General features: G+C 43.4%; 1 protein-coding gene across 2 annotated transcripts in view; it reads left to right on the top strand.

The window, feature by feature from the left end:
• Nucleotides 1–25,117, top strand: part of ZMYM2 (zinc finger MYM-type containing 2) — a 2,217,537-nt gene that overhangs the window by 1,846,858 nt on the left and 345,562 nt on the right. For both annotated transcript variants that reach the window (XM_044073197.1, XM_044073196.1), the window contains exon 18: nucleotides 11,836–12,001. In XM_044073197.1, coding sequence (XP_043929132.1) covers nucleotides 11,836–12,001 — 166 coding nt within the window. The remainder of the gene's footprint in view (nucleotides 1–11,835; nucleotides 12,002–25,117) is intronic.

The following is a 25,117-nucleotide window of genomic DNA, read 5'->3' as shown; positions in this document are numbered from 1 at the left end:
TACATAGGCAGTTACGCTACTACCTGGACAGAACCAAAAGTAACAGAAAAACTGACCAGCTTTTAGTAGCCTATGCAACAGGAAGGGAAGGAAAAGCAATTTCCAAACAGACAATCTCCAAATGGATAGGAAATTGCATAAGATTCTGTTACTCCTACCATGGAAAACCAATTCCACAGAACATAAGACCTCATTCTACAAGGGCTACAGACACTACCACAGCTTTCTTACGAGGAGTGGCAACCAAGGACATTATTGAGGCGGCTACTTGGACCTCCGTGCATACATTTGCCAAGCATTATAATTTACCTCTATACTCTAGATCCCGAGCAGGGTTTGCCACTGCTGTACTGCAAGGGATCCTAACTACACCATAATTTTTCTTCCTCCACCCCTAGTTTGGCTATGGTATTCTACCCATTTGTTATGACTGCAGATGCATCCATGAAGGACATAGTACAGTTTTGTACCTACCATAAATGTAGATGTCCGAACTGGATAGCATCTGCAGTCAGGATTACCCACCCTCCTTCCCCTCTGTGGTACTCCTAGGGTATTTACCCTCCTAATAGCTAGCTGGGGGGGGGTCTCTTATGGTGTATTTGTTTGTATATATGTACATACATGCTTATTTTTGTGTTTGCCTTCTACTTTTTTGGAAACATTGGCATTTATCCAAAATTTAGCCTTCCAAGAGGGCAACTGGCATCTGGGGCAAGAAACACCGAGGAAAATGGCGTCGGCTGATGCCTTTATACCCGAAGACCAGCAGAGATGACGTCGGGTGAAGTGCGACATCAGCGAGCGGACCCAGACTTTGGAATCCGGCCGACCGAAGGGCTGCCTGACGACAGGACAACCCATTTGTTATGACTGCAGATGCTATCCAGTTCAGACATCTACATTTATGGTAGGTACAAAACTGTACTTTGTGTAAAATCTTACCATAACCATAACTGTCCTTCTCTTCCATGTTGCAGTATTCCTTTCTGCCTACCAGTCCCCCCTAGTCTTATACCTTCCTGTGCTACATACATTTCAGTAGATCTTCAAGTTACGCACCTGTAAACAACTGGCACACCTCCTGCTGGTCCTTATTTTCTGCCTGCTGGCCTTCAAGATCTAAGGATTGTGCGTGCAGACATCACATTTAAGACCCCTTTGTTTATGGCCCTATGTGTGACATCCCACGCACACTACAGCAGCCAAGCTGAAACTTTTGTATAGAAGCCGACGTACGAGTCACCTGAGGGCAGGAAATCCCTCACGTAGAATACTGCAACATGGAAGAGAAGGACATCTATGGTTATGGTAAGATTGTACGCAACTATTCTTTGTGTTTTAACATGTGTCAAAGAAACAGTAAGCATTAGACTCGATATAAAGAATCACATGAATAGAAACTGTCATTTAAAGTGCTATTGCTACTATCTAAAACATGTTCTTTAACCTCATTATTTACATCTCTAAAGTAATATTTCAGATGCAACTTCCTTTAGAATTGAAAAATGCCACATTTCAATTCATGCAACCATGGAAGAACCATATATATAAATTTTAAACCCAGGTTTAACACAGCAAATTCAGTCTCAGAAAATGTCCAGATAAATTCACAACATAGCCACTTGAAACCTTACAACAGGGAGATTTACCATTTACCTCGCTTATAGCATTGTGGTTGATGTTGTTCACGAAATCCCATGTTGCCTTGCCCCCCCCCCCCCCATTGTACTGTTTGTTGAGCCTGCTGGCAATGATGGAAATTCTCTGTAACACCCCTTCATCGTCTTCAATTGATGTGTACTGTCCCTCTGATGCTGAATAAGAGGAGTCTTGTGGTTTTTAGTTTCCTGGTTTTGAAAACCTGACACGATTGGCTGTCTTCCTGCGATTATTCTTACTTGCAAAAGCATTACCCCTCTCATAATCCCTAACATCTGGAAGTAACTTGCCCTTCTTTCGATCAATGATTTCTGTTTCATATGTTTTTAATTTATCATTAATGTCCGTTAAGAATTTGTCCAGTGTCTCAGCAGTACTGCTAGATGACAGTGTGCAACATATAATGCATGAGTAGATTCTTTAAGTTGTTTTTGTTTCACTCTGTCTCACTCCAGCAAAATCTGGACCCATTCAGTGGTACATTTATGGGCGGCTGCTACCCACTGCTTATGAAACGCAACATCCGTCTCACTTTCTAAGTTAAAGGGCAGGGAAGGGTCTTTGTATACTATTAGATCCCTAGGGTAATGTCCAAATCATTATACTTCTCAAAGCTTTGTAAATTAAAGACGGTTGCAGTCTCTTTCCAGATATCTTTCTCAAGTTGCTCAAAAAGTAAGTAACTTTCTGCTGGTAAGGGAACAGGTAGCTGCAAACCCACATTGTTAAATGCATTAGAATGCCGTTTACTTCTCTTCCCATTTCTCCCAAGGATGATGTAAAATGTTACCATTGCCATTATTTTGAGAGCTACTCTGTTCCACAGAGCGAATCACAAAACCATCTATTGAAGGCTGAGAATTATCTACAGTGCTGTCACGAAAAACTCGAGGCAAGTTAAAAGCTGGATTACTGGCCATGAACACAAGTAAACCAACTGATGCACAAAATAAAAAGTTGCCTTGTGGCAAAAAAAGAAACTACCACCAGTAAACCCAACAAATTTAATGAAACTCTGACATCTCGGCCAAAGCCTTCAAGGAGTATAACACAAAGTAAAAAACTTGCCCATATATACACATACAAATACACCAATTAAACAGTCATACAGTTAAAGAAGTACTCTCCAATTACATTCTGTATTTAGTCCCCTTGGAGACAGAGTGTCAAATTTTAAAATGTAAGTAGATGTTCTTCGTGTTTCACTGTTGCAGTCGTTATATTTGGGTAATCTGCTGGCAGGTTGCCCTCAGTCGGCCTGAATAACAAAGTCTTGGGTCCTGCGTCTGTTGCAGTCTCCTCTTCCATGACGTCAGGTCGTCAGGGGTATAAAACATGCAGCCGATGCCATTTTATTTAGTCTTTCTTGCTGCTCAGTGCCCGAAGCAGAAGCAGTTTGCAAGTGCCGGTCGGCCGACTCCTGAAATTTTTGCATTCGAGTTTCAGAACCGAAGTCTTCAATTAAAGCTAAGTACCCCATTAGGGAAACTTTTTCGTGCTCCTTACTGATGTCAGTAAAAGTTAATAATTGCATTACTTGTGGAAAGCAAATACCTCATAAGGATTTTCATTTGTACTGTATTCCTTGCCTAGGCCCAGATCATAGTGTACCTTGCTGTCAGTTTTGTACTAGATTTAACCAACGCACTATTAAGCGTCAGTATATTTTTGTATCAAAATATTTTGGATCCAGATTTAATTATCCTGAAATGTTGTCGGATAGAAATCCGACTACCGGAGTTCACAAAAAACGCAAAGAAAAAGAGACCGTTGAGGTCCAAAACCGACGACGCTTCTCCTAAGATAGTCGCCGGTTCGCCGGTACTCAGTGAGGTGCTTTCGCAGCCCCTGATACCCACTACTTTTGAGTCACAGGCCTCTGCTGAGACCCATGTGGAGTCCGGTATGCTGCGAGATTCTCAAAGTATTGAACCCACGGATGTCTCTTCCTTGGATGGGTCCGGAGCCACTGAGCAAGCACCGGCTTCTGAGGGTGTTTTCAGGCCTCAACATTTTTACATAAAACCGACGCCAGCTTCAAAAACAAAATCCAAAACAACTTCTAAGGCTAAAAAAATGATGCTTGAGCCATGTGCTCAGGCCCCTGTGCCTAAAAACAGATGATCAAAATGGCTGAGGACTTAATTACCTTGATCACGGGTTCCCAACCTCTCCCTGCTAAGAGGCATAGGCAAGACAATGATTATGAATCTTCAGATCAGGTTTCTATTTCTTCTGATTCCTTTTCTGATCAGGAATTTTCTATACCACCCTATGAGGATTCAGATGCAGAAGAATCCATCCCATCTGCATCTCCTCCTAAGGATTATTCTTTTGGAGAAACCTTGCATACTTTAAGGGAACATTTTCATTGGGAGAGTCAGGACTTCTCTGAATCAAAAAAAGAGGCTTAGGGATTTCCTTCCTGTTCCTCAGCATAGGCCTTTGGCTATACCTCTTGTATTAGACATTGTTGATGATGTGTTTTCGGAATCAAGCATGGCTCCTGATTCCCTACCTCCGACTCCTAGTAAGCCAGGCAGATATTACAGGATTCCTGACTCCCACAAATTTCTATTAAAAAATCCTGCTGCTGATCCTGAAACTATTTCACAGGGTCCCAAAGGTGTAAAGGCCTCTACAGCCAAAAATCCTACCCCCTCTGATAGAGATTCCAGGGTGCTGGATAGATGGGGAAAGAAGGTTTATACGTCTGCAACATTGGCAATTAGGGCCTTAAACTGCCAGTTTCATATGCTTAAATATCAACAGCATGTTATGGGCCTATTGAAACAGAAACTTATGTTGATTTCTGATTGTGTGGAAAATAAAGAATTACAGGAATTACTGCATGCAGCAGAAAAGGTTGGAAAGCATACTTTACAATGTGGTTTTGATTCCTTGGAGGCCTCTTGCAGGGCCGCAGTTACTGGATCTGTGATTAGAAGGCATTCTTGGCTCAAGGAGCAAAATTTTCCTGATCATGTTAAAGCTAAATTGTTGGATGCCCCTTTACAGCATGATACTTTGTCTGGAAAAAGGCATAAGTAGTTCTAAAGAAAATGGAAGACAAAACTAAATCTATGCAAACTGTAAAAGATTTATTACAAGTGCAGCCACCCAGATTCAGTAGATACTGGCCTACTAAAAATTGGTCCTTTCCAGTGTCCAACAGAGCCTCTCAAGGCAAATCCAGGTGCTCAAAAGGCTCTAGATACCAATCTCAGGGTTCTTACAGGTCAAAGCAATGGGGTGTCTCCACCTCCAAATCTGGAGGTAACAAAGCACAAGCCTACAGTAAGCAGCCTTAATGACTTCCCTCTACCATTACTAAGCACTTATCTTTTAACAGCCCCCATGGGGGGGAAATTAGCACTCCATGCTCAAAATTGGCATTCCATTACCCGGGACAAGTGGGTATTAAACATAGTATCCCAGGGGTACAGATTTCATTTCCATACTTTGCCAATTCCAAACGGTTGGCCAGACCTGTCACAAAATCAATGGGCAGAGGCTCAGAAACAAGTCACATCCCTCATGGATATGGGGGCTATTCAACCAGTATGAGAACAGGAAAAAGGACAAGGTTTTTATTCAAGACTGTTCCTGGTACCCAGAAAAGACAATGCCTGGTGTCCAATACTGGACTTATCAATTTTGAACAGTACCTGGACATTCCAAAATTCAAAATGCTGACTTTACAGCAGCTGCTGCCTATGCTGGGCAAAAACGCTTGTTTAGTGACTAGACTTAAAAGAGGCATACCTGCATATCCCAATAAAGGAATCGTACAGACGATACCTCCGCTTCAAGGCAGGTTTTATGCATTACCAATTCTCTGCCCTTTGGTTTATCTACTGCACCCAGGGTCTTTACAAATCTATCCTTACTTGGAAAACTGTCTCATTCAAGCAGAGAACAAGGACATTCTTCTTCAACATCTGGCATTTGTAAAAAGGCTTCTAACATGCCTAAGGTACAGAATAAACGAAAATAAATCACAACTCGTACCCTCTCAAAAAAATCACATTCCTGGGTGCAAGCTTGAATACAACTGCCCAGAAGGCTTAACTTACGCCAGACAAACAAAGGCAACTGACTATATACATCAAACAGATGGCAACAAAAACCCAGTTATCTGCAAGACAAATTCTGCAGGCTTTGGGGTTCATGGCATCCTGCATCCTACTAATTCCATACGCAAGACTGCATATGAGGAAACTTCAATGGTACCTAAAAAGTTTATGGAGTCAACATTGTCACAGTCTGGAAACAATGATTCCTCTCATTCCCTGCCTACAACAGGAGTTTCTTTGGTGGGCAGAGACATGTCACCAAAACAAGGGACTGTCATTCACTCTACCCCCTGCTACTCAAACCCTAACTACAGATGCATCAGACTATGCTTGGGGGGCCCACCTGGCGGGGAGATGCATTCTGGGCATATGGAACCCAAAACAAATGCATCTACATATCAACAAGAAAGAGATGCTAGCTGTTCAGAATTCCCTGACAGCCTTCAAGGACTTACTTCATCCAGGACAACTACTGATAAAGACGGACAACACCACGGTTATGTGGTACATAAACAAGCAGGGGGATACACATTTCTACCCCCTTTGCAGACTAGCCATGGCATTGTGGGACACAGCCTTGACTTACCAAGTTCATCTTCAAGCTCAGTTCCTGCCAGGAAAACAAAATACTCTGGCAGATGACCTAAGCAGAAACCTTATGGACCCTCACGAGTGGAAACTGGATCCATAAGTCTTCAGCATGGTAACACAGAAATGGGGGAGCCCAGACATAGATCTATTTGCCTCTCCCCAAAATTATCAACTGGACAAATTCTGCACAAGGACTTATCATAGACAAACATGGAAAGTGGATGCCCTAACATTCAGTTGGAAAAACCTATCAGTCTATGCCTTTCCCCCTCTGCCTCTTCTCCCCAAGGTCTTACTAAAGGCCAGACAGAAAAAATTATCCTAATTGCTCCGGACTGGCCTCGCCAACACTGGTACCCAGTTCTAAGGAGTATGTCTCAACTCCCTCCTTGGTTGTTGTTGTATCTTTCGGCTTTTCCCGGTTAGGGGTCACCACAGCGGAACTCCGGTCTGCTAATGATTGGCAGTAGATTTTTTGCATGCCGAGTTGCCGGCCCTGACGCACAACCTTCAACGAAGGTACGCCCATTCACGCATGTCTTCACACAGAAGACGCTCTAGCTGAGAATTGAACAGGACAACGTCTTACTGTGAGGCGACAACGCTACTGCAGCACCAACTCCCTCCTTGGTACTTGCCTCAAATACCTCATTTACTGTCTCAGCAGAACAGTCAAATTCTGCACACTCAGCTCCAAACTCTGAACCTGGCAGCAAGGCTGATCATGTAATTATTCAAACAACACCTCTCAGTAAATCTGTTGTGGATGTCATTTTGGAAGCCAGAAGGCCTAGTACTAGAAAATCTTATGTTGATAAATGGAAGAGATGCTGTGCTTGGAACCAAGCACAAGGAACGGACTCAGCAAAACCAAATATCCCTCAGATTTTACAATAATTGACTGAGATGCTGGCCTATCCTTCTCTTCAATAAAAATCCATGCCTCTGCCATCTCGGCTCTTTACAACACGGAGCCTCCTATCTTCTCTCATCCTCTGCTAAAACAGTATCTTAGAGGGGCTAAAAATTTAAGGCCTCCTGGAAGATCACCAACTCCTGCATGGGACCTCAATTTTGTGCTGGAAAAACTCACCCTGCCTCCTTTTGAACCAGCATCTACTGTGGATATAAAGTTTTTATCTTGGAAAACAGCTTTCCTTTTGGCAATCACTTCAGCAAGAAGGGTTTCAGAACTACAGTCTCTCGTGGCTGTGGAGCCTTTTATTACATTTCACCTGGACAGGGTTTCCCTCAGGACCAATCCTTCCTTTATGCCTAAGGTGGTATCCAGTGTGGCTCTTAACCAAACTGTTCACCTGCTAACATTTTACCCAAATCCGCAGAACAAGGGGGAGTGGATTCTGCATTCATTGGATGTACACAGACAACTAAGATTCTACTTAAACAGGACCAAATCTCTAAGAAAGTCTGAGCAACTACTGGTGGCATTTGCTTCGGGATTAGAGGGGAAGGCTATATCAAAGCGGACTATTTCTAAGTGGATAAGCCACTGCATTCGTTTCTTCTACTTGCATCATGGTAAACCTGTACCCAAGGGAATCAAGTCACATTCCACCAGAGCTGCCTCTACCTCAGCAGCCTTTCTCAGAGGAGTTCCAACCCAAGACATTCTAGAAGCTGCTACTTGGAGCTCTGTTCATACCTTCACAAAGCATTATCATTTGCCTCTCTTTTCTAAGTCCAGGGCAGGCTTTGCCACTGCAGGGCCTTATAGCCGCTCCTAATGCTATCTAGTTCCATCCTCCCATCCATAGCTGTGGGATTCTACCCATATGTAATGACTGCAACAGTGAAACACAAAGAACATAGTACAGTATTGTACACTTACCGTAAATGTAGATGTTCGAGTGTATTCACTGTTGCAGTCCGGGTTACCCACCAGCCATCCCCCTTTTTTCTATAACTACCCTTTCCTTCACTATACTCTAAAGCCTTTGTGGTGTATTTGCTTTTAGATGAAGGTAAAGTTTATGTTGCTAAAAGTGCATTTTTTGTATATTGCTGTTTAGTTGTGTGTGTGTGTGTGTGTGTGTGTGTGTGTGTGTGTGTGTGTGTGTGTGTGTGTATATATATATATATATATATATATATATATATATATATATATATATATTTTTTTTTTTGTGCTCCCCATTTGGCGGGCACCCGACATCTGGGGCAAGAAAAACTGAATAAAATGGCGTCGGCTGCATGTTTTATACCCCTGACGACTTGACGTCATGGAAGAGGAGACAGCAACCGACGCAGGACCCAAGACTTTGTTATTCAGGCCGACTGTCGGCAACCTGCCAGCAGATTAGCCAAATGTAATGACTGAAACTGTGAATACACTCGAACATCTACATTTATGGTAAGTGTACACAACTGTACTATTCTTTTAAAAGCAACTTTTTCTTGATAAAAGAAACATCAAATCTAGATATTTGCATTTTTTCCAAAACAGTGCCTTGTAGCCCTTTACTTTCTCCATCATGAAACAAACTAAAATGTTCCGATGTCCTTCAAGAATGCAACTGCAGTCATAACATATGGGCTGTCCTGCCTCAGGCAGCCCTCGGTCGGCCGGATTCCAAAGTCTGGGTCCGGCGTCGGCCAGTGTTATCCAGAGTGTCTTTAAACCAGGCAATCCACCTACCTACCTTCTTTCCCTATCCACAGAACAGGGGGGAAAGGCTGCTGCATACCTTGGATGTACATAGACAGTTACGCTACTACCTGGACAGAACCAAAAGTAACAGAAAAACTGACCAGCTTTTAGTAGCCTATGCAACAGGAAGGGAAGGAAAAGCAATTTCCAAACAGACAATCTCCAAATGGATAGGAAATTGCATAAGATTCTGTTACTCCTACCATGGAAAACCAGTTCCACAGAACATAAGACCTCATTCTACAAGGGCTACAGCCACTACCACAGCTTTCTTACGAGGAATGGCAACCAAGGACATTATTGAGGCGGCTACTTGGACCTCCGTGCATACATTTGCCAAGCATTATAATTTACCTCTATACTCTAGATCCCGAGCAGGGTTTGCCACTGCTGTATTGCAAGGGATCCTAACTACACCATAATTCTTCTTCCTCCTCCCCTAGTTTGGCTATGGTATTCTACCCATTTGTTTTGACTGCAGCTGCATCCTTGATGGACATGGTACAGTTTTGTACCTACCATAAATGTAGATGTCCGAACAGGATAGCATCTGCAGTCAGGATTACCCACCCTCCTTCCCCTCTGTGGTACTCCTAGGGTATTTACCCTCCTAATAGCTAGCTGGGGGGGGAGTCTCTTATGGTGTATTTCTTTGTATATATGTACATACATGCTTATTTTTTGTGTTTGCCTTCTACTATTTTGGAAGCATTGGCATTTATCCAAAATTTAGCTTTCCTAGAGGGCAACTGGCATCTGGGGCAAGAAACACTGAGGAAAATGGCGTCGGCTGATGCCTTTATACCCGAAGACCAGCAGAGATGACGTCGGGTGAAGTGCGACATCAGCCGAAGCCGGACCCAGACTTTGGAATCCGGCCGACCGAAAGGCTGCCTGACGACAGGACAACCCATTTGTTATGACTGCAGATGCTATCCTGTTCGGACATCTACATTTATGGTAGGTACAAAACTGTACTTTTTGTACCTACCATAAATGTAGATGTCCGATAGATATGCAACTGCAGTCGGATTTTCCCACCCTCCTACCCCTCTGCAACCTTCTTTATGGGTCCACTACCCCTTCCTATTAGCTGGGGGTACCTCCTATGGTGTATCTGTTTATTACTGTTGTGCGTGTCTGGAATTGTTTATCCATTCACCAAATTTAGCCTTCCTAGGAGGGCACCTGGCATCTGGGGCAAGAAACACTGAAGAAGATGGCGTCGGCCGATGCCTTTTTACTCCAGCCGCTCTGATGTCGGAGAGGAGGCGACACCGGCCGACGCCGGACCCAGACTTTGGAATCCGGCCGACCGAGGGCTGCCTGAGGCAGGACAACCCATATGTTATGACTGCAGTTGCATATCTATCGGACATCTACATTTATGGTAGGTACAAAACTGTACTTTATAGAGCTCTCTGCTTTTTTATTAGCAATATCATTCACATGCTCTAAAATTCTAGTTTTAAAACACTTTTTTGTTTCTCCAATATAAAATTTGTTGCAAGGACATCTCAAGGCATATACAATGCCTTTAGTATTGCAAGTAAAATGGCCACAAGTTCTAAAAGAAACATTTATTCTAGAAAAGGTTTTTATTACATACATGCAAGCCTTGCGCTTGCCACAAGCAAATGTGCCACATATTGTCTAACTATATGGTATATTGGGAGATGGAATACTGAATTTGCCTCTTACCAGAAATTCTGTTTATATTTTCCTTTTCTGTAAGAAATTGCTAGTTCTTTGTTCAAGCACTCTGAAGCATCCCTTAAAGATGTCATATATTTCCAGAAATATCTAACTTGATCTATTATTTTGGGACTAAGGCAACTATATGTTGTAACAAAAAATATATTTTCATTTCTCTTTCTTATGCACAGCCCCAGTGTATTGTCCATCCTGGTTACTTTTCTGGTGTCCATTAACTCTGTGTATGAATTTCTGCCAAGTATCATGTATTGTCTTCACATCATAGCCCCTATTTTTAAGCATGTCTATAGTTTTATCTAGTTCTTGTTTGAGATACTCTTTCAGTATTACATAACTTATACAAGCAAAAAAATTCAACAAAGGGAATAGCTTGTATTGTATTGGGTGGATGGCAGCTTTCACCATACAAAAATTGTGTGCCTTCACTAAATTTCCTGTGGACTGAAGTTTTTAAAATGTTCTCATCTTATTCGGCTGTTATTTATCCATTTTCGAGCTATGAAGATCATTTTAAATAAGTTTGTATGAACTTTATGTAACAGAAGTCTTTCAGGAGAAGCTGATTAATTTCAGTTATACTCTTTTACATGTATTTGAGTGTATTATATTTGTACTTTTTTGTCTTAAGGCACTGAAATGTCTTGTGTCAGCCATTATCTGAAGCAATCATGTTGCATTTCCTTCAAAGTTATTGCAGATCACATAGCTGTCTGAAGATGGAACATATAGTGGCAGTTCTTGTGAGAACGTTCAGTTTAAGTGCATTTAAAGTGCAGACTGACATTTTAACATGTTGAAGCCAGCTTGTCATAAAGAACTTTTTTGAACTTATCACCTTGTTTTTATTTTCTGATTATTAGAAAGCAACTTTTAAAATTTGTACTTAATGATTGATTTCTGATTATTTCAATCGTGTGTGTGTGTGTGTGTGTGTGTGTGTGTGTGTGTGTGTGTGTGTGTGTGTGTGAAATAACAGTAGAAGTTGCTGTTTTAAGTCGTGTGTAGAGTCTGTGTTTGAATCAGTGTGGCTAAGCATATTGTACATCTGTGGTGCAAGCACCAAGTGGCATGGTCTTTAACAAACTAATGCATTTTCTTATGTTTTCTTTTTTTCTTTTGTAGGGAGCAAAGAAAGCAGCAGTTTCTGGTCATCAGTCCCAAAACGATAATCCTGACACTCCAGAGAATAGGTTCCCTTTCAACTATATGTATGGTGTAAATGCTTGGAAACACTGGGTGCTGTCCAAGAAATCTGAAGAAGAAACTGTAATAGACCATCTAAAATCTGGTAGTTTTTCCAACTATTTGCACAGCTACTTGAGTATACCTAATACTGTTTTGTCTGTGCCTTGGACTGGACCACCTGTCTAGACTGACTTTTTTTTAAAGGATAGTTGTGTGCATAAATGCCTGTACCTCAGAGAGTGAATGTAGTAACGGCATAACACTACCATAAATATGAAAAACAGTGAGGTATAGTGACTTAGTACCCATCCTAATGTGTGAAGTAACCGTGTGTTGTAGTTTCTTGGAAAAAAAAAATCTGTTTATAATTCATTAACAAAAAAGTGAAGGTGTAGTGTGCAGAAGCAAGTTGGTACCTGCATTGATAACATAAACATTGTATAGAACTGCTGTTGTGGCCAAGAGGGAGACTGTATCAAGTACTTTACTCCTGTTGATATATAGTCATCTTTCTTCTGGACTGCTGGTTTAGTGCTGTTGTTGTAACTGCCAGAAATACAGAGCCAGGGATGGAATGTTCAAGGGAACAGAAAGAATAGTTTCATTTGGTGAGTAGAAATATTTTTTTTTTTATTCAGTAGGGGTAACTGTGTGCTCCTTCCTTTTGGAGCTGTGCATTATTTTGTACCAAAATTAATTTATATCTGCAGCAACTAGATAAGAAAGAGAAATGGGGTAATGGTGTGTATTATGTTTTGTCCTTCAGTGCTTGTACTGGAGTTGCATTCCTCTGTATGTTGTCTGTGACCCTTGTTTAACTAGCAAAACAGAAAGGAAATGTTCAGCTGTGGACTGTGGTAAGCACTCGTACTTTGGGTTGGGGGTGTGAGGATACTATGGGACTTAAGAAGTCAGTACAGTATAACTACAAGAGCAGCCTGCTGCTGTACAGGGGAACATGGCAGACACCTTCCATGATGTGGCCTGTGCATATTTACATGTGATACTTCCCCACATGGCTCTATGGTAATTAAAAAAAAAAAGTCTATTTTGGCTTTGGAATGCCACTGGATTGCCCAGAATCCACCCGTGTATACTGAGTGTCAGTGAGGAGGATAATGGGGGGCAGGTGAAAAGTGGAAGGGATAATAAATTGCAGGATAATTTAACAGCATGAGAGCAAATTTGAGTTATGGCAGTGATTTTACTTGGATGTCAAGTACATACTAAGAAGGATGTGCTGCTAAGAAAGCATCTGATATTTTCATTCATTCCTCAACTGATGGGTCTTTGGTCCGACTCTGCCACTTTTACTACACTCATGGATCCAGCTCTCAAGCTCCTCCCTTTAACCTTAGTGCCCGACCATCCTGGCATACCTCTGATCTCATTTGCCACCACTTTGTTCAGACATGGATTTTCTGCTGATAAGCTGGGAAGTTAACAAGTAGTTGCTATTATCCTTGTGTAAGTTTTATATTTGCAGTATCTCTTTCCTCTTCCTTCCTTTTCCCCTTTTTTTTGGAATCTGCTTAGCATTCATACCCATTTCTAATATTTTCTAATAACTTAATCTCCTTTCTGGTTAGGCCTTGCTATCCTTGTCAGGGTATTCTTCAAGTTACCATTGTTGGTGTTCTTTCCCTTTCTGTCTACCCAGCTTTAGGGTGCTTTTGAAATACCATTGGTGTTTGTTTCTCTGTTGTCTACATAGACACACACACACACACACACACATACACACACATAAACTCTTTCATCTGTTTTGTTGTTTGAGTATGGATTACACACATATAAGGGCTTTAAGAAATGCATTCCTGTGGGCATAAGATCCCTAATTCTAATGCCCACAAAGAGAGTGTTTATTGTTTGGGCTCTGCCCATCTGGATGTTGGCTTCTGTATTTGTTTGGGGTTCAACTCCTGTACATTGAGTGACAGGAGGAATAAGTTTGGTGTTATGTCGTTCTTCTGTTTTTCTCCGACGGGACTCAAACCCCATCCAATAAATCTGGTAAAGGGAAGCATGATTCTGCTCCAAAAGAAGAGAGGACATGCTTACCCTCTTCAGATCCAGTTCCTTCTTCCAGCTCCTCCAAATTTAAGCTCTGAGCTTCTGATGCCTATTCCACCAGGACAGCCACCCTATACTAGCCTTCAGACAGTGATCATACAGGACTCCCCACACACGTCTGATACTTCACCAGACCATCCCAATTATGAGGTCCTTAGGAATAGGATGTGCAGAAGGAGACACTAGATTCCCCTCAGGAGTCTTTCACTGAAGACACGGACTTCAGTGAAGAGATTGGATCTCCCAGATCTCCACATGATGATGTCTCTTTTGGAGAGATCCTGGAACTTCTTAAACAGAGAAATGGGTGGTCTTCCGATACCCCTTCCCAAAAGGAGTTGGTGTTTCTGAAGTCTTTTGGGGCTGGCTCAGCTAAGTCTTGGGTGACCCATATGGCTGATATGATCGACCTTATCTCACGCTGAGCATGGCAGAAGCCCAGTACAATGCAACCCATACCTAAGAGCCCAGATACGTTTTTAGCTCTACCCAAAGACAGGGTCCACTGGAGCAAGGGTGTCCCTATAGATGCCATTGTGGTGGCAGTAGCTACTAAGAGGAAGCTTGCAGAACAGAGCTTATCTCTATGGTATTCTGAGACCCCAGGGCCTTGGACAGATTTGGCAAGTGCATTTATGCCTAGGTGACCTATGCTGTTTGGTCACTAAATTATTTGGCACACTTAATCAGATTACAAAGGGATTTGACCATGGAACTTTTCAGAACTCTTTCAGTGTCCATTTCTGCGGTGGACCAGAAAAAAATTTCTGCACAACTGGCCACCTTTCTGTCTGTTTCCATCATATCCATGAGGCTGATCTCTCATGAAGCCGAGGGTACGTCTAGGAGTATGGGTTTAGGCATTGACGTCAAGAAGTACACCTGGATGTGCCTTTATGATTTTGTGGAGCCCTTCAAGTTTTCGTTCATCAGTGCTCCTTTTGATGGATCATGTTTGTTTGGCCCCAAAGTTAAGGAAACACTCTCCAGAAGAGAGCAAGATGGAAAGACCTTGTCTGCCGTTGGGGTGCATTTTTATACTCCTCAGAGATCCTTCTCCAGGAATTAATGAGGTGGTTAGCAGGTGTAGTTTCGCAAGTCCCAAGGGCCTTTCCAGGAGTCATGAGGAAATAGTTCTTCCCAGGGCAGAATGGAGAACTTTAAATGGAAGACGTCCTCACAACAGGGGTAGCCTGCAGATCCAGGGCTTCAGAGATGCTTTCTCTGCAAAGCCCTACCAGTGCTCCTGAAGGGTTACCTGACTGCTGTTCTCTGGAGGTAGTTGGGGTTGGGGGTGTTTATCTCTGCACCCAGAAGCCTAGGCATCCATCACACAAGACATTTGGATGCAGAAAATTATATCTAGAGGTTATTTCCTACCATTTTTCCAAATTCCTCCAGAAAGAACAAATAACATCCCTAGTGTCTCACTCAATCAGGGGGAAGCAGCAGCATTGGAAATGGTGAAGCTTTTAGAAAGGGGGTCATCCAGAAAGTGCCCCCAGACCAGCAACGATGTAGAACTTACTCAAGGTTCTTTTTAGTGCCAAAGAAGACAAGGGAATTGTAACCAATTCTGGATCTCAGCCAACGAAACCAGTTTGTAAAATACTCAAAAGTCTTGGATGGTCACAATATAATCCATTTTACCTCTACTGTGAAAGGATGATTGGTTGTGCTCGATTAATCTTCAAGATGCGTACTGTCATTTCAAAATGAACAGGCACTCCAGAAGATATCTGCATTTCTGGGTGGGAGACAGCCATAACCAGTTTAGAGCACTGCCCTTTGGCCTCACCACAGCCACCAAGGTGTTCACTAAATGCATGGCTGTGGTAGCAGCTCGCCTGAAACTGCTGGGATTCTGTGTTTCCATACCTAGATGACTGGCTACTGACCACCTCATCCAGGCTTCTATTCAAGCAAGGGATTACTTGTTCCATTTATTGTCATCAGCTGAGCATCAAGGTCAGTTACACCAAGTCACAGCTGACACCCACTCATATCCTGGAGTTCATAGGTGCTTATCTAGACATGATCAGGCAGATAACTTCACTTACTCTAACAAGAGTTCATACTGTCACTTCCTCTAACGAGTTCATACTGTCAGGTTATAGGTCATGAAAGTGGTGATGATCTTCGTGTTTCACTGTTGCAGTCATCACATTTAGGTTGTCCTGCCAGGGGTAGCCCTCAGTCGGCCCGAATACCAGAGGCTTAGTATTTCTGTGTTGGTTGCTGTTGCTCTAGGACTGACGTCAGGTCATCAGTGGTATAAAAACAGGCTGCCGATGCCATTACATCAGTCTTTCTTGCCGAGGAGCCCGAAGCAGAAGCAGTTCGCACGAGTGCCGGTCGGTTGCTACCTGTGTTTTCGTTTCTGAATTGAAGTTGACGTCTTCTAAAGCTAAGTACCCAGTTGGGGATCCTTTTTTCTTGCTCTAACCGATGTCAGAAAAAGTTAACAATTGTTTCGTCTGTGGAAAGCAAATACCACACCAAGACTTCCATTCTTACTGCGTCACCTGTTTTGGTCCAGACCACTACTTCCCCCGCTGTCGCTTTTGTGCTTTGTTCAACACCAGAACTATACATCATTGGGCCCTTATTGTAGCTAGATATTTTTGCTCTGTCATCGAATTCTGATATGGCTTTGGTAAGCCATCCGACTACCGATCTTCCGAAAAAACGTAAGGATAAAGACAGAGACCGCACAGGTCCAGAACTGCCAAAGTGGTGATGATCTTCGTGTTTCACTGTTGCAGTCATCACATTTAGGTTGTCCTGCCAGGGGGTAGCCCTCAGTCGGCCCGAATACCAGAGGCTTAGTATTTCTGTGTTGGTTGCTGTTGCTCCAGGACTGACGTCAGGTCATCAGTGGTATAAAAACAGGCTGCCGATGCCATTACATCAGTCTTTCTTGCCGAGGAGCCCGAAGCAGAAGCAGTTCGCACGAGTGCCGGTCGGTTGCTACCTGTGTTTTCGTTTCTGAATTGAAGTTGACGTCTTCTAAAGCTAAGTACCCAGTTGGGGATCCTTTTTTCTTGCTCTAACCGATGTCAGAAAAAGTTAACAATTGTTTCGTCTGTGGAAAGCAAATACCACACCAAGACTTCCATTCTTACTGCGTCACCTGTTTTGGTCCAGACCACTACTTCCCCCGCTGTCGCTTTTGTGCTTTGTTCAACACCAGAACTATACATCATTGGGCCCTTATTGTAGCTAGATATTTTTGCTCTGTCATCGAATTCTGATATGGCTTTGGTAAGCCGTCCGACTACCGATCTTCCGAAAAAACGTAAGGATAAAGACAGAGACCGCACAGGTCCAGAACTGCCAATGACGCTTCTGTTAAGCTAGCTGTCAGTTCTCCGGTCCTCAGTGAGGTGCTTTCGCAGCCTCTGATGCCCACTTCTATGGATTTGCAGGCCGCTACCGAGACCCTTCTTCGACTAAGGATCCTGCGGATGTCTCTACTTTGGATGGGTCTGGAGCTGCTGAGCAGGCACCGGCTTTTGAGGAAGTACTCGACACAAACCGATGACTTCTTTCGCGTCTTCAGATGTTCTTCGTGTTTCACTGTTACAGTCATTACATTTGGGTAATCCTGCTGGCAGGTTGCCCTCAGTCGGCCTGAATTCCAAAGTCTTGGGTCCTGCCTCGGCTGCCATCGTCCCTTCCCTGACGTCAGGTTGTCAGGGGTATAAAAGAAACAGCCGAGCCATTTTCTTCAGTCTGTCTTGCCGCGTGGTGCCCGAAGCAGAAGCAGTTCGCAAGTGCCGGTCAGCTGACTCCTGAGATTTTCATGTTCGAGTTTCAGATCCGAAGTCTTCATTAAAGCTAAGTACCCCGTTGGGGAAACTTTTTTCTTGCTCCAGACCGATGTTAGAAAAAGTTAATAATTGTATTTCTTGTGGAAAGCAAATACCTCATAAGGACTTTCATTCTTACTGAATTCCTTGTCTAGGCCCTGACCACAACGTCTCTAGTTGTCGGTTTTGTGCTAGATTTAACCAACGCACTATTAAGCGTCGGTATGATTTTGCATTAAGCTATTTTGGACGCAGATTTAATTATAAAATGTCGTCGGATAGCCATCCGACTACCGGACTTCACAAAAAACGCAAAGAAAAAGACAGACAACCGAGGCCCAAAACCGACTAAGCTTCTAAGCCAGTCGCCGGTTCTCAGTGAGGCGCTTTCGCAGCCCCTGACGCCCGCTACCGACTCCCATGTGGAGTCGGCTAGGCCACTGGAAACTCAAGGTATTGGAGCCTCGGACATTATTCCCTCAGATGAGTCCGGAGCCGCTGAGCAGGCACCGGCTTCTGAGGGTGTATTTAGACCTAAACAATTATACATTAAACCGACTTCAGCTTCAAAGGCAAAGACTAAAGCACCTTTAAAGACAAAGAAACAAACTCAACAGCCACATGGACAGGCCTCCATGCCCAAAAAACAGATGCTCAAAATGGCCGAAGACTTGATTACCTTGATCAGGGGTTCCCACCCCCTTCCTGATAAGAGGCCTTGGCAAGAGACAGACTATGAATTTTCAGATCAGGTTTCTATTTCTTCTGATTCCTCTTCTGATCAGGAATATTCACTTCCCCCCTATGAGGATTCTGATGCTGAAGAATCTATTCCTTCAGCTTCTCCTCCTGAGGACTATTCTTTTGGGGAAACCTTACATACCATGAGGGAGCATTTCCACTGGGAGAGCCAAGATTTTTAAGAATCTAAAAAGAGGCTCAGGGACTTCCTTTTACTGCCTCAACACAGGCCTCTAGCTATTCCACCTGTGTTAGACATTGTTGATGTGTTTTCAGAGTCTAGTCTGACTCCCGACTCCTTACTTCCAGCTCCTGTTAAGCATGACAGATATTACAGGGTTCCTGATTCTCATAAATTCCTTTTCAAAAACCCTACTGCAGACTCAGTAACTATTTCACAGGGTCCCAAAGAGGTTAAGGCCTCCACTGCAAAAAACCCTACCCCCTCTGACAGAGATTCTAGGGCACTGGATAGATGGGGAAAGAAGGTTTACACATCTGCTACCTTGGCTATAAGGGCCTTAAACTGCCAGTTTCATATGCTCAAATATCGGCAATATGTCATGACATTGCTTAAACAGAAAATGTTGGTAAATTCGGAATGTGCAGAAAACAAAGAAATGCAGGATTTATTGCATGCAGCTGAACAAGTTGGAAAGCATACTTTGCAATGTGGTTTTGATTCTCTGGAGGCCTCCTGCAAGGCCGCAGTTAGGGGTTCTGTAATTAGGAGGCATGCTTGGTTAAAGGAACAAAATCTGCCTGATCATGTCAAAGTTATATTATTAGATGCACCGTTACAGCATGATACCTTGTTTGGAGTTAAGGCAGAAGAGGTATTAAAGAAAATGGAGGACAGAGCTAAAACTATGCAAACTGTCAAAGATTTTTTTACAAGTACAGCCACCTAGGTTTAACAGAAACTGTCCTACAAAGAATTAGTCCTTTCCAGTGTCAGGCAGACCTCAAAGGGGCAGATCCAGACGCCCTAGAGGCAGATCCCAGGCGCAGGGTTCGTACAGGTCTAAGCTTTGGGGTGCTTCTACCTCCAAAAGTGGAGAAGACAAATAACAATCATATAGGAAACAGTCCCAATGACTTCCTCCTGGCTGCACCTTTAGGGGGAAAAAATAACACTTTTCTCTCAAAATTGGCACATTATAACCCAGGACAAATGGGTTCTAAACATAGTGTCACAAGGCTACAAGTTTCACTTCCATACCCTGCCAAAGGCAAATGGTTGGCTAGATCTGCCAAAAAATCAATGGGCAGAGGCTCAAAAACAAGTCTCATCCCTCATGGACATGGGGACTATTCAACAAGTGCCACAGCAAGAGCAGGGACAAGGATTTTACTTGATTGTTCTTGGTACCCAGAAAGGACAAAACATGGAGACCAATACTGGACCTATGTATTCTAAACACTTTCCTGGATATACCAAAATTCAAGATGTTGACCTTGCAACAGCTTCTGCCCATACTGGGCAAGAAGGCTTGGCTTGTGACTTTAGACCTAAAAGAGGCATACCTGCATGTCCCAATCAGGCAGTCATGCAGAAGATACCTCAGATTCAAGGCTGGCTCAATGCATTACCAATTCTCTGCACTGCCCTTTGGCTTATCTACTGCGCCCAGGGTCTTTACAAAGTGCCTGGCACCAGTAATTGCTTTCTGCAGACAAAGAGGAATACAAATATATCCTTACTTGGATAACTGCCTCATTCAAGCAGAGAACAAGGACATTCTACTACAGCATCTGGCATTTGTGAAAAGACTTTTAACATGCCTGTAGGGTACACAGTCAATGAAAAGAAATCAAAACTAGTACCCTCTCAAGAGATAATATCCCTGGGTGCAAGCTTAAATACAACTGCCCAGATGGCTTATCTCACGCCAGACAAACAAAGGCAATTGACTATTTCAAAGGATTGGCAACAAAAGCCCAGTTGTCTGCAAGAAAAATTCTGTAGGCTTTGGGCTTCTTGGCATCCTGCATCCTAATAATTCCATATGCAAAACTGCATATGGGGAAACTTCAATGGTACCTAAAAAGTGTCTGGAAGCAACATTGCCACAGCCTGGAAACCGTGATTACTCTCATTCCCTTCCTGCAACAGGAGTTTCAATGGTGGGCAAAGGCTTGTCACCAAAACAAGGGACAGCCATTCTCATTACCCCCAGCCAGGCAGAACCTAACAACGGATGCATCAGATTATGCCTGGGGGGCCCACATGGCAGGAAGATGCCTTCAGGGCACATGGTCTTCAAACCAAATGCATCTACATATTAATCAAAAAGAGATGCTAGCTGTTCAAAATGCCCTGACAGCTTTCAAGGACCTACTTCATCCGGGACAACTACTGATAAAGACAGACAACACTACGGTCATGTGGTATATAAACAAGCAGGGGGCACACATTCTTACCCCCCTTTGCAGACTAGCCATGACTTTGTGGGATACAGCATTGATTTACCAAGTACATCTGCAGGCACAATTCCTGCCAGGAAAGGAAAATACACTGGCAGATGAACTAAGTAGAAACCTCATGGATCCCCACGAGTGGCAGCTGGATCCACAAGTCTTCAGCATGATAACAAGGAAATGGGGATGCCCAGACATAGATCTATTTGCCTCCCCTCACAACTACCAACTAAAACATTCTGCACAGAGACTTATCACAGACTAGCATGGAAAGTGGACGCCCTGTCTTTCAGCTGGAAAAACCTATCAGTATATGCCTTTCCTCCACTACCTCTCCTCCCCAAGGTACTCCTAAAGGTCATACAGGAGAAGCCAAAGATGATACTGATTGCCCCAGACTGGCCCCGCCAGTACTGGTATCCAATCCTAAGGAACTTGTCTCAATGTCCAGTTTGGACCTTACCTCTAATACCTCAGCTACTGTCCCAGCAAAACAATCAGATCCTGCACAGCCAACTCAGGACTTTAAACCTGGCAGCATGGCGGATAATGTAGTCATACAAAACGCACCTCTCAGTAAAGCTGTGATGGATGTCATTTTGGAAGCCAGAAGACCTAGTACTAGAAAATCTTATGCTGGGAAATGGAAGCGATTCTGTGCTTGGAACCAGGCACAAGGAACTGATACAGCTGTACCAAATATTCCTCAGATTTTGCAATACTTAACTGAGATGCTGGACAAAGGCCTATCTTTTTCATCAATTAAAATTCATGCCTCTGCCATTTCGGCTCATTACAATACAGAGCCACCAGTCTTTTCTCATCCTTTATTAAAGCAGTACCTCAGAGGAGCTAAAAATTTAAGGCCTCCAAGGAGATCACGCATACCTGCATGGGACCTCAACTATGTTTTGGAAAAACTCACCCTGCCTCCTTTTGAGCCAGCTGCTACTGCTGATATTAAGTTTTTTATCTTGGAAAACAGCTCTGCTCCTAGCAATAACTTCTGCAAGACGAGTTTCAGAGTTACAGGCACTAATGACTGTGGAACCTTTTATCTTTTTTTATCCAGAGAGGGTCTCTCTTAGGACAAACCCACCATTTATGCCTAAGGTGGTGTCCAGTGTGGCTCTTAACCAAACTATTCATCTGCAAACTTTTTATCCAAATCCACAGAACAAGGAGGAGAGAATTCTGCATTCTTTGGACGTACACAGCTTAGATTCTACTTGGACAGAACCAAAATTTTCAGGAAGACAGAGCAATTACTAGTGGCATATGCTGCGGGATCACAAGGAAAGGCTATCTCAAAGCAGACTATTTCAAAGTGGATAGACCACTGCATTCATTTTTGCTATCTACGCCATGACAAGCCAGCGCCTAAGGGCATTAGGCCACATTCTACCAGAGCTGCAGCCACTTCAGCAGCCTTTCTCAGGGGAGTACCAACCAAAGACATTTTAGAGGCTGCTACTTGGAGTTCAGTGCACACCATTGCAAAGCAGGCTTTGCCACTGCAGTTCTTCATGTCCTCATAGCCGCTCCTAATGCTATTTAGCTCCAGCCTCTCAACCACAGCTTTGGGGCTCTACCCAAATGTAATGACTGCAGCAGTGAAACACGAAGAACATAGTACAGTTATGTGCACTTACCATAAATGTAGATGTTAGAGTGTATTCACTGTTGCAGTCCAGGTTACCCACCTGCCAAACCCCTTTTTTCTGATGGAACTTATCTTTCCTTCTCTGATTCATACAACCTATGTGGTGTATTTGCTTGTAGATGAAGGTAAAGTTTTTATTGGTGCATGTATTTTTATATATAGACATACGTTTTGGCTACCCTTTTAGGGGGCACCTGACATCTGGGGCAAGAAAAACTGAAGAAAATGGTGTTGGCTGCTTCTTTTATACCCCTGACGACCTGACGTCAGGGAAGGGGCGACTGCAGCCGACGCAGGACCCAAGACTTTGGAATTCAGGCCGACTGAGGGCAACCTGCCAGCAGGATTACCCAAATGTAATGACTGCAACAATGAATACACTCGAACATCTACATTTATGGTAAGTGTCCACAACTGTACTTTTTCTAAAACTACCGAGTTTCTAAGGCCCAGGGTACGAACTACACCCAAAAAAACGATGACCCAAACTCAGGCACCTGCTTCCTTGCGTCAATCAAAAATGCTTAAAATGGTGGAAGACCTTATTATGCTTATTAGGGGAAGCCAGGCTTACCCCTTCCAAAAGAAAGAGAGACTTGTCCCCAGTCGTTTTATCTGAACAGGAGTCCGATGACTCTGATGCTTCTGAATATGAAGACATGCAACCCATCTCTGCTTATGAGGATTCTGATGCAGAGGAATCCATTCCTTCTGCCTCTCCACCTGAGGATTTTTCATTTGGTGAAACCCTTAATACTTTAAGGGAGCATTTCCAATTGGAGTGTCAGGACTATCCTCAGTCAAAAAAGAGACTCCGGGAATTCTTAGATTTACCACAGCACAGACCTTTGACCATTCCTCCTGTCCTGGATGATGATGTTTTTATGGAATCCAGTTTGACTCCTGACACGCTTCCTCCTGCTCCCAGGAAACCTGACAGGTACTACAGTGTCCCTGACTCTCTCAAATTCCTTTTCAAAAATCCTACTGCTGACCCAGAGGTCATCTCTCAAGGACATACAGGAATTAAAGCAACCTCAGCTAAGAATCCCACCCCCTCAGACACGGATTCCCGAGCTTTAGACAGATGGGGTAAAAAAGTATACACCTCTGCTACTCTTGCTATTAGAGCACTAAATTGCCAGTTCCACATGCTGAAATAGCAGCAGCATACCATGGAACTCTTCAAACAAAAAATATTTTCCTTTCCTGCTTGTGCAGAAAATAAAGAATTACAAGAGCTTATGAATTCTGCAAGCCAAGTTACTAAGCACACCTTGCAATGTGGCTTTGACGCCCTAGAAGCATCTTGCAGGGCAGCAGTCACTGGTTCTGTCCTCAGAAGACATGCTTGGCTTAAGGAACAGACCTTGCCAGACCATGTTAAATCAAAATTATTGGATGCACCGTTGAACAAAGACAATTTGTTTGGCACCAAGGCAGAAGAGGTCTTAAAAAGATGGAAGAAAAAGCTAAGTCTATGCAGACAATTAGACTTTTTACAGATCCAGCCTCCGAGGTTCAGTGGGCATTGCACCTTCAAGCCTGGTCCTTACTGTCCCCGTCCAGGCCAGCTCAAACCAGACCCAGGGGAAGCAGACCCCCCAGACAGCAGTCCCAGGGAATGCAGAGATCTAAGCAATAGAGTTCCCCCTCTTCAAGTGCTAAGCCACCCCTTTATGGTAAGAACTCACAATGACTTTACACCTCCACCCCTTACCTCTGCCCACCTGCTTGTGCCCCTAGGAGGAAAACTCTCCTTCCATGCAAACAACTGGGCTTCTATTACCAACGACTGATGGGTCCTCAACATAGTGTTCCAGGGATACAAATTTTATTTCCACACTCTGCCAACCCCAAAAGGGTTCCCAAATCTTCCTCCAAACCAATGGGCAGAGGTCAAAAAGTAAGTCCTTTTCCTGCTCTCCATGAGGGCAATACAACATGTTCCTGCAGACCAGATAGGCCAAGGTTTTTATTCCAGCAGCTTCTTCCTATTCTTTCCAAGGATGCTTGGTTAGCCACCCTAGACATAAGAGGCCTGCCTACACATCCCAGTTAGAGAATCTTGCAAGAAATATCTACATTTCATGGTAGGATCTATGCACTTTCAGTTCTCTGCGCTTCCGTTTGGCTTATCTACTGCTCCCAGAGTTTTCACAAAATGCCTGGCTCCAGCCATTGCTTTTTGCAGACAAAGAAATATTCATATTTACCCTTACTTAGACGATTGCCTGATTCAGGCAGACAGGAAAGCTGTTGCAGCACCTGACTTTGTAAAGGACCTGCTGACCTCCCTGGGGTATACTATCAATGAAAAGAAATCAAAACTAGTCCCCACACAAAAATTCTGTTCCTGGGAGCAAGCCTGGACACAGCATCCCAGATGGCATTCCTTACTCCAGAAAAACAAGCGTACCTGACAGGCTACTTCTCTCAACTAGCCACCAGAACGCAGTTATCTGCAAGGAAAATCCTGCAAGCTCTAAGGTTCATGGCCTCCTGAATT

The sequence above is a fragment of the Protopterus annectens genome, chromosome 5.part1, assembly GCF_019279795.1.
Source record: "Protopterus annectens isolate FY-2018-M chromosome 5.part1, PAN1.0, whole genome shotgun sequence".
NCBI classification, from domain to species: domain Eukaryota; kingdom Metazoa; phylum Chordata; order Ceratodontiformes; family Protopteridae; genus Protopterus; species Protopterus annectens.
The sequence above is the reverse complement of the archived record's forward strand: the minus strand, read 5'-3'. Positions and strand labels throughout refer to the sequence as shown.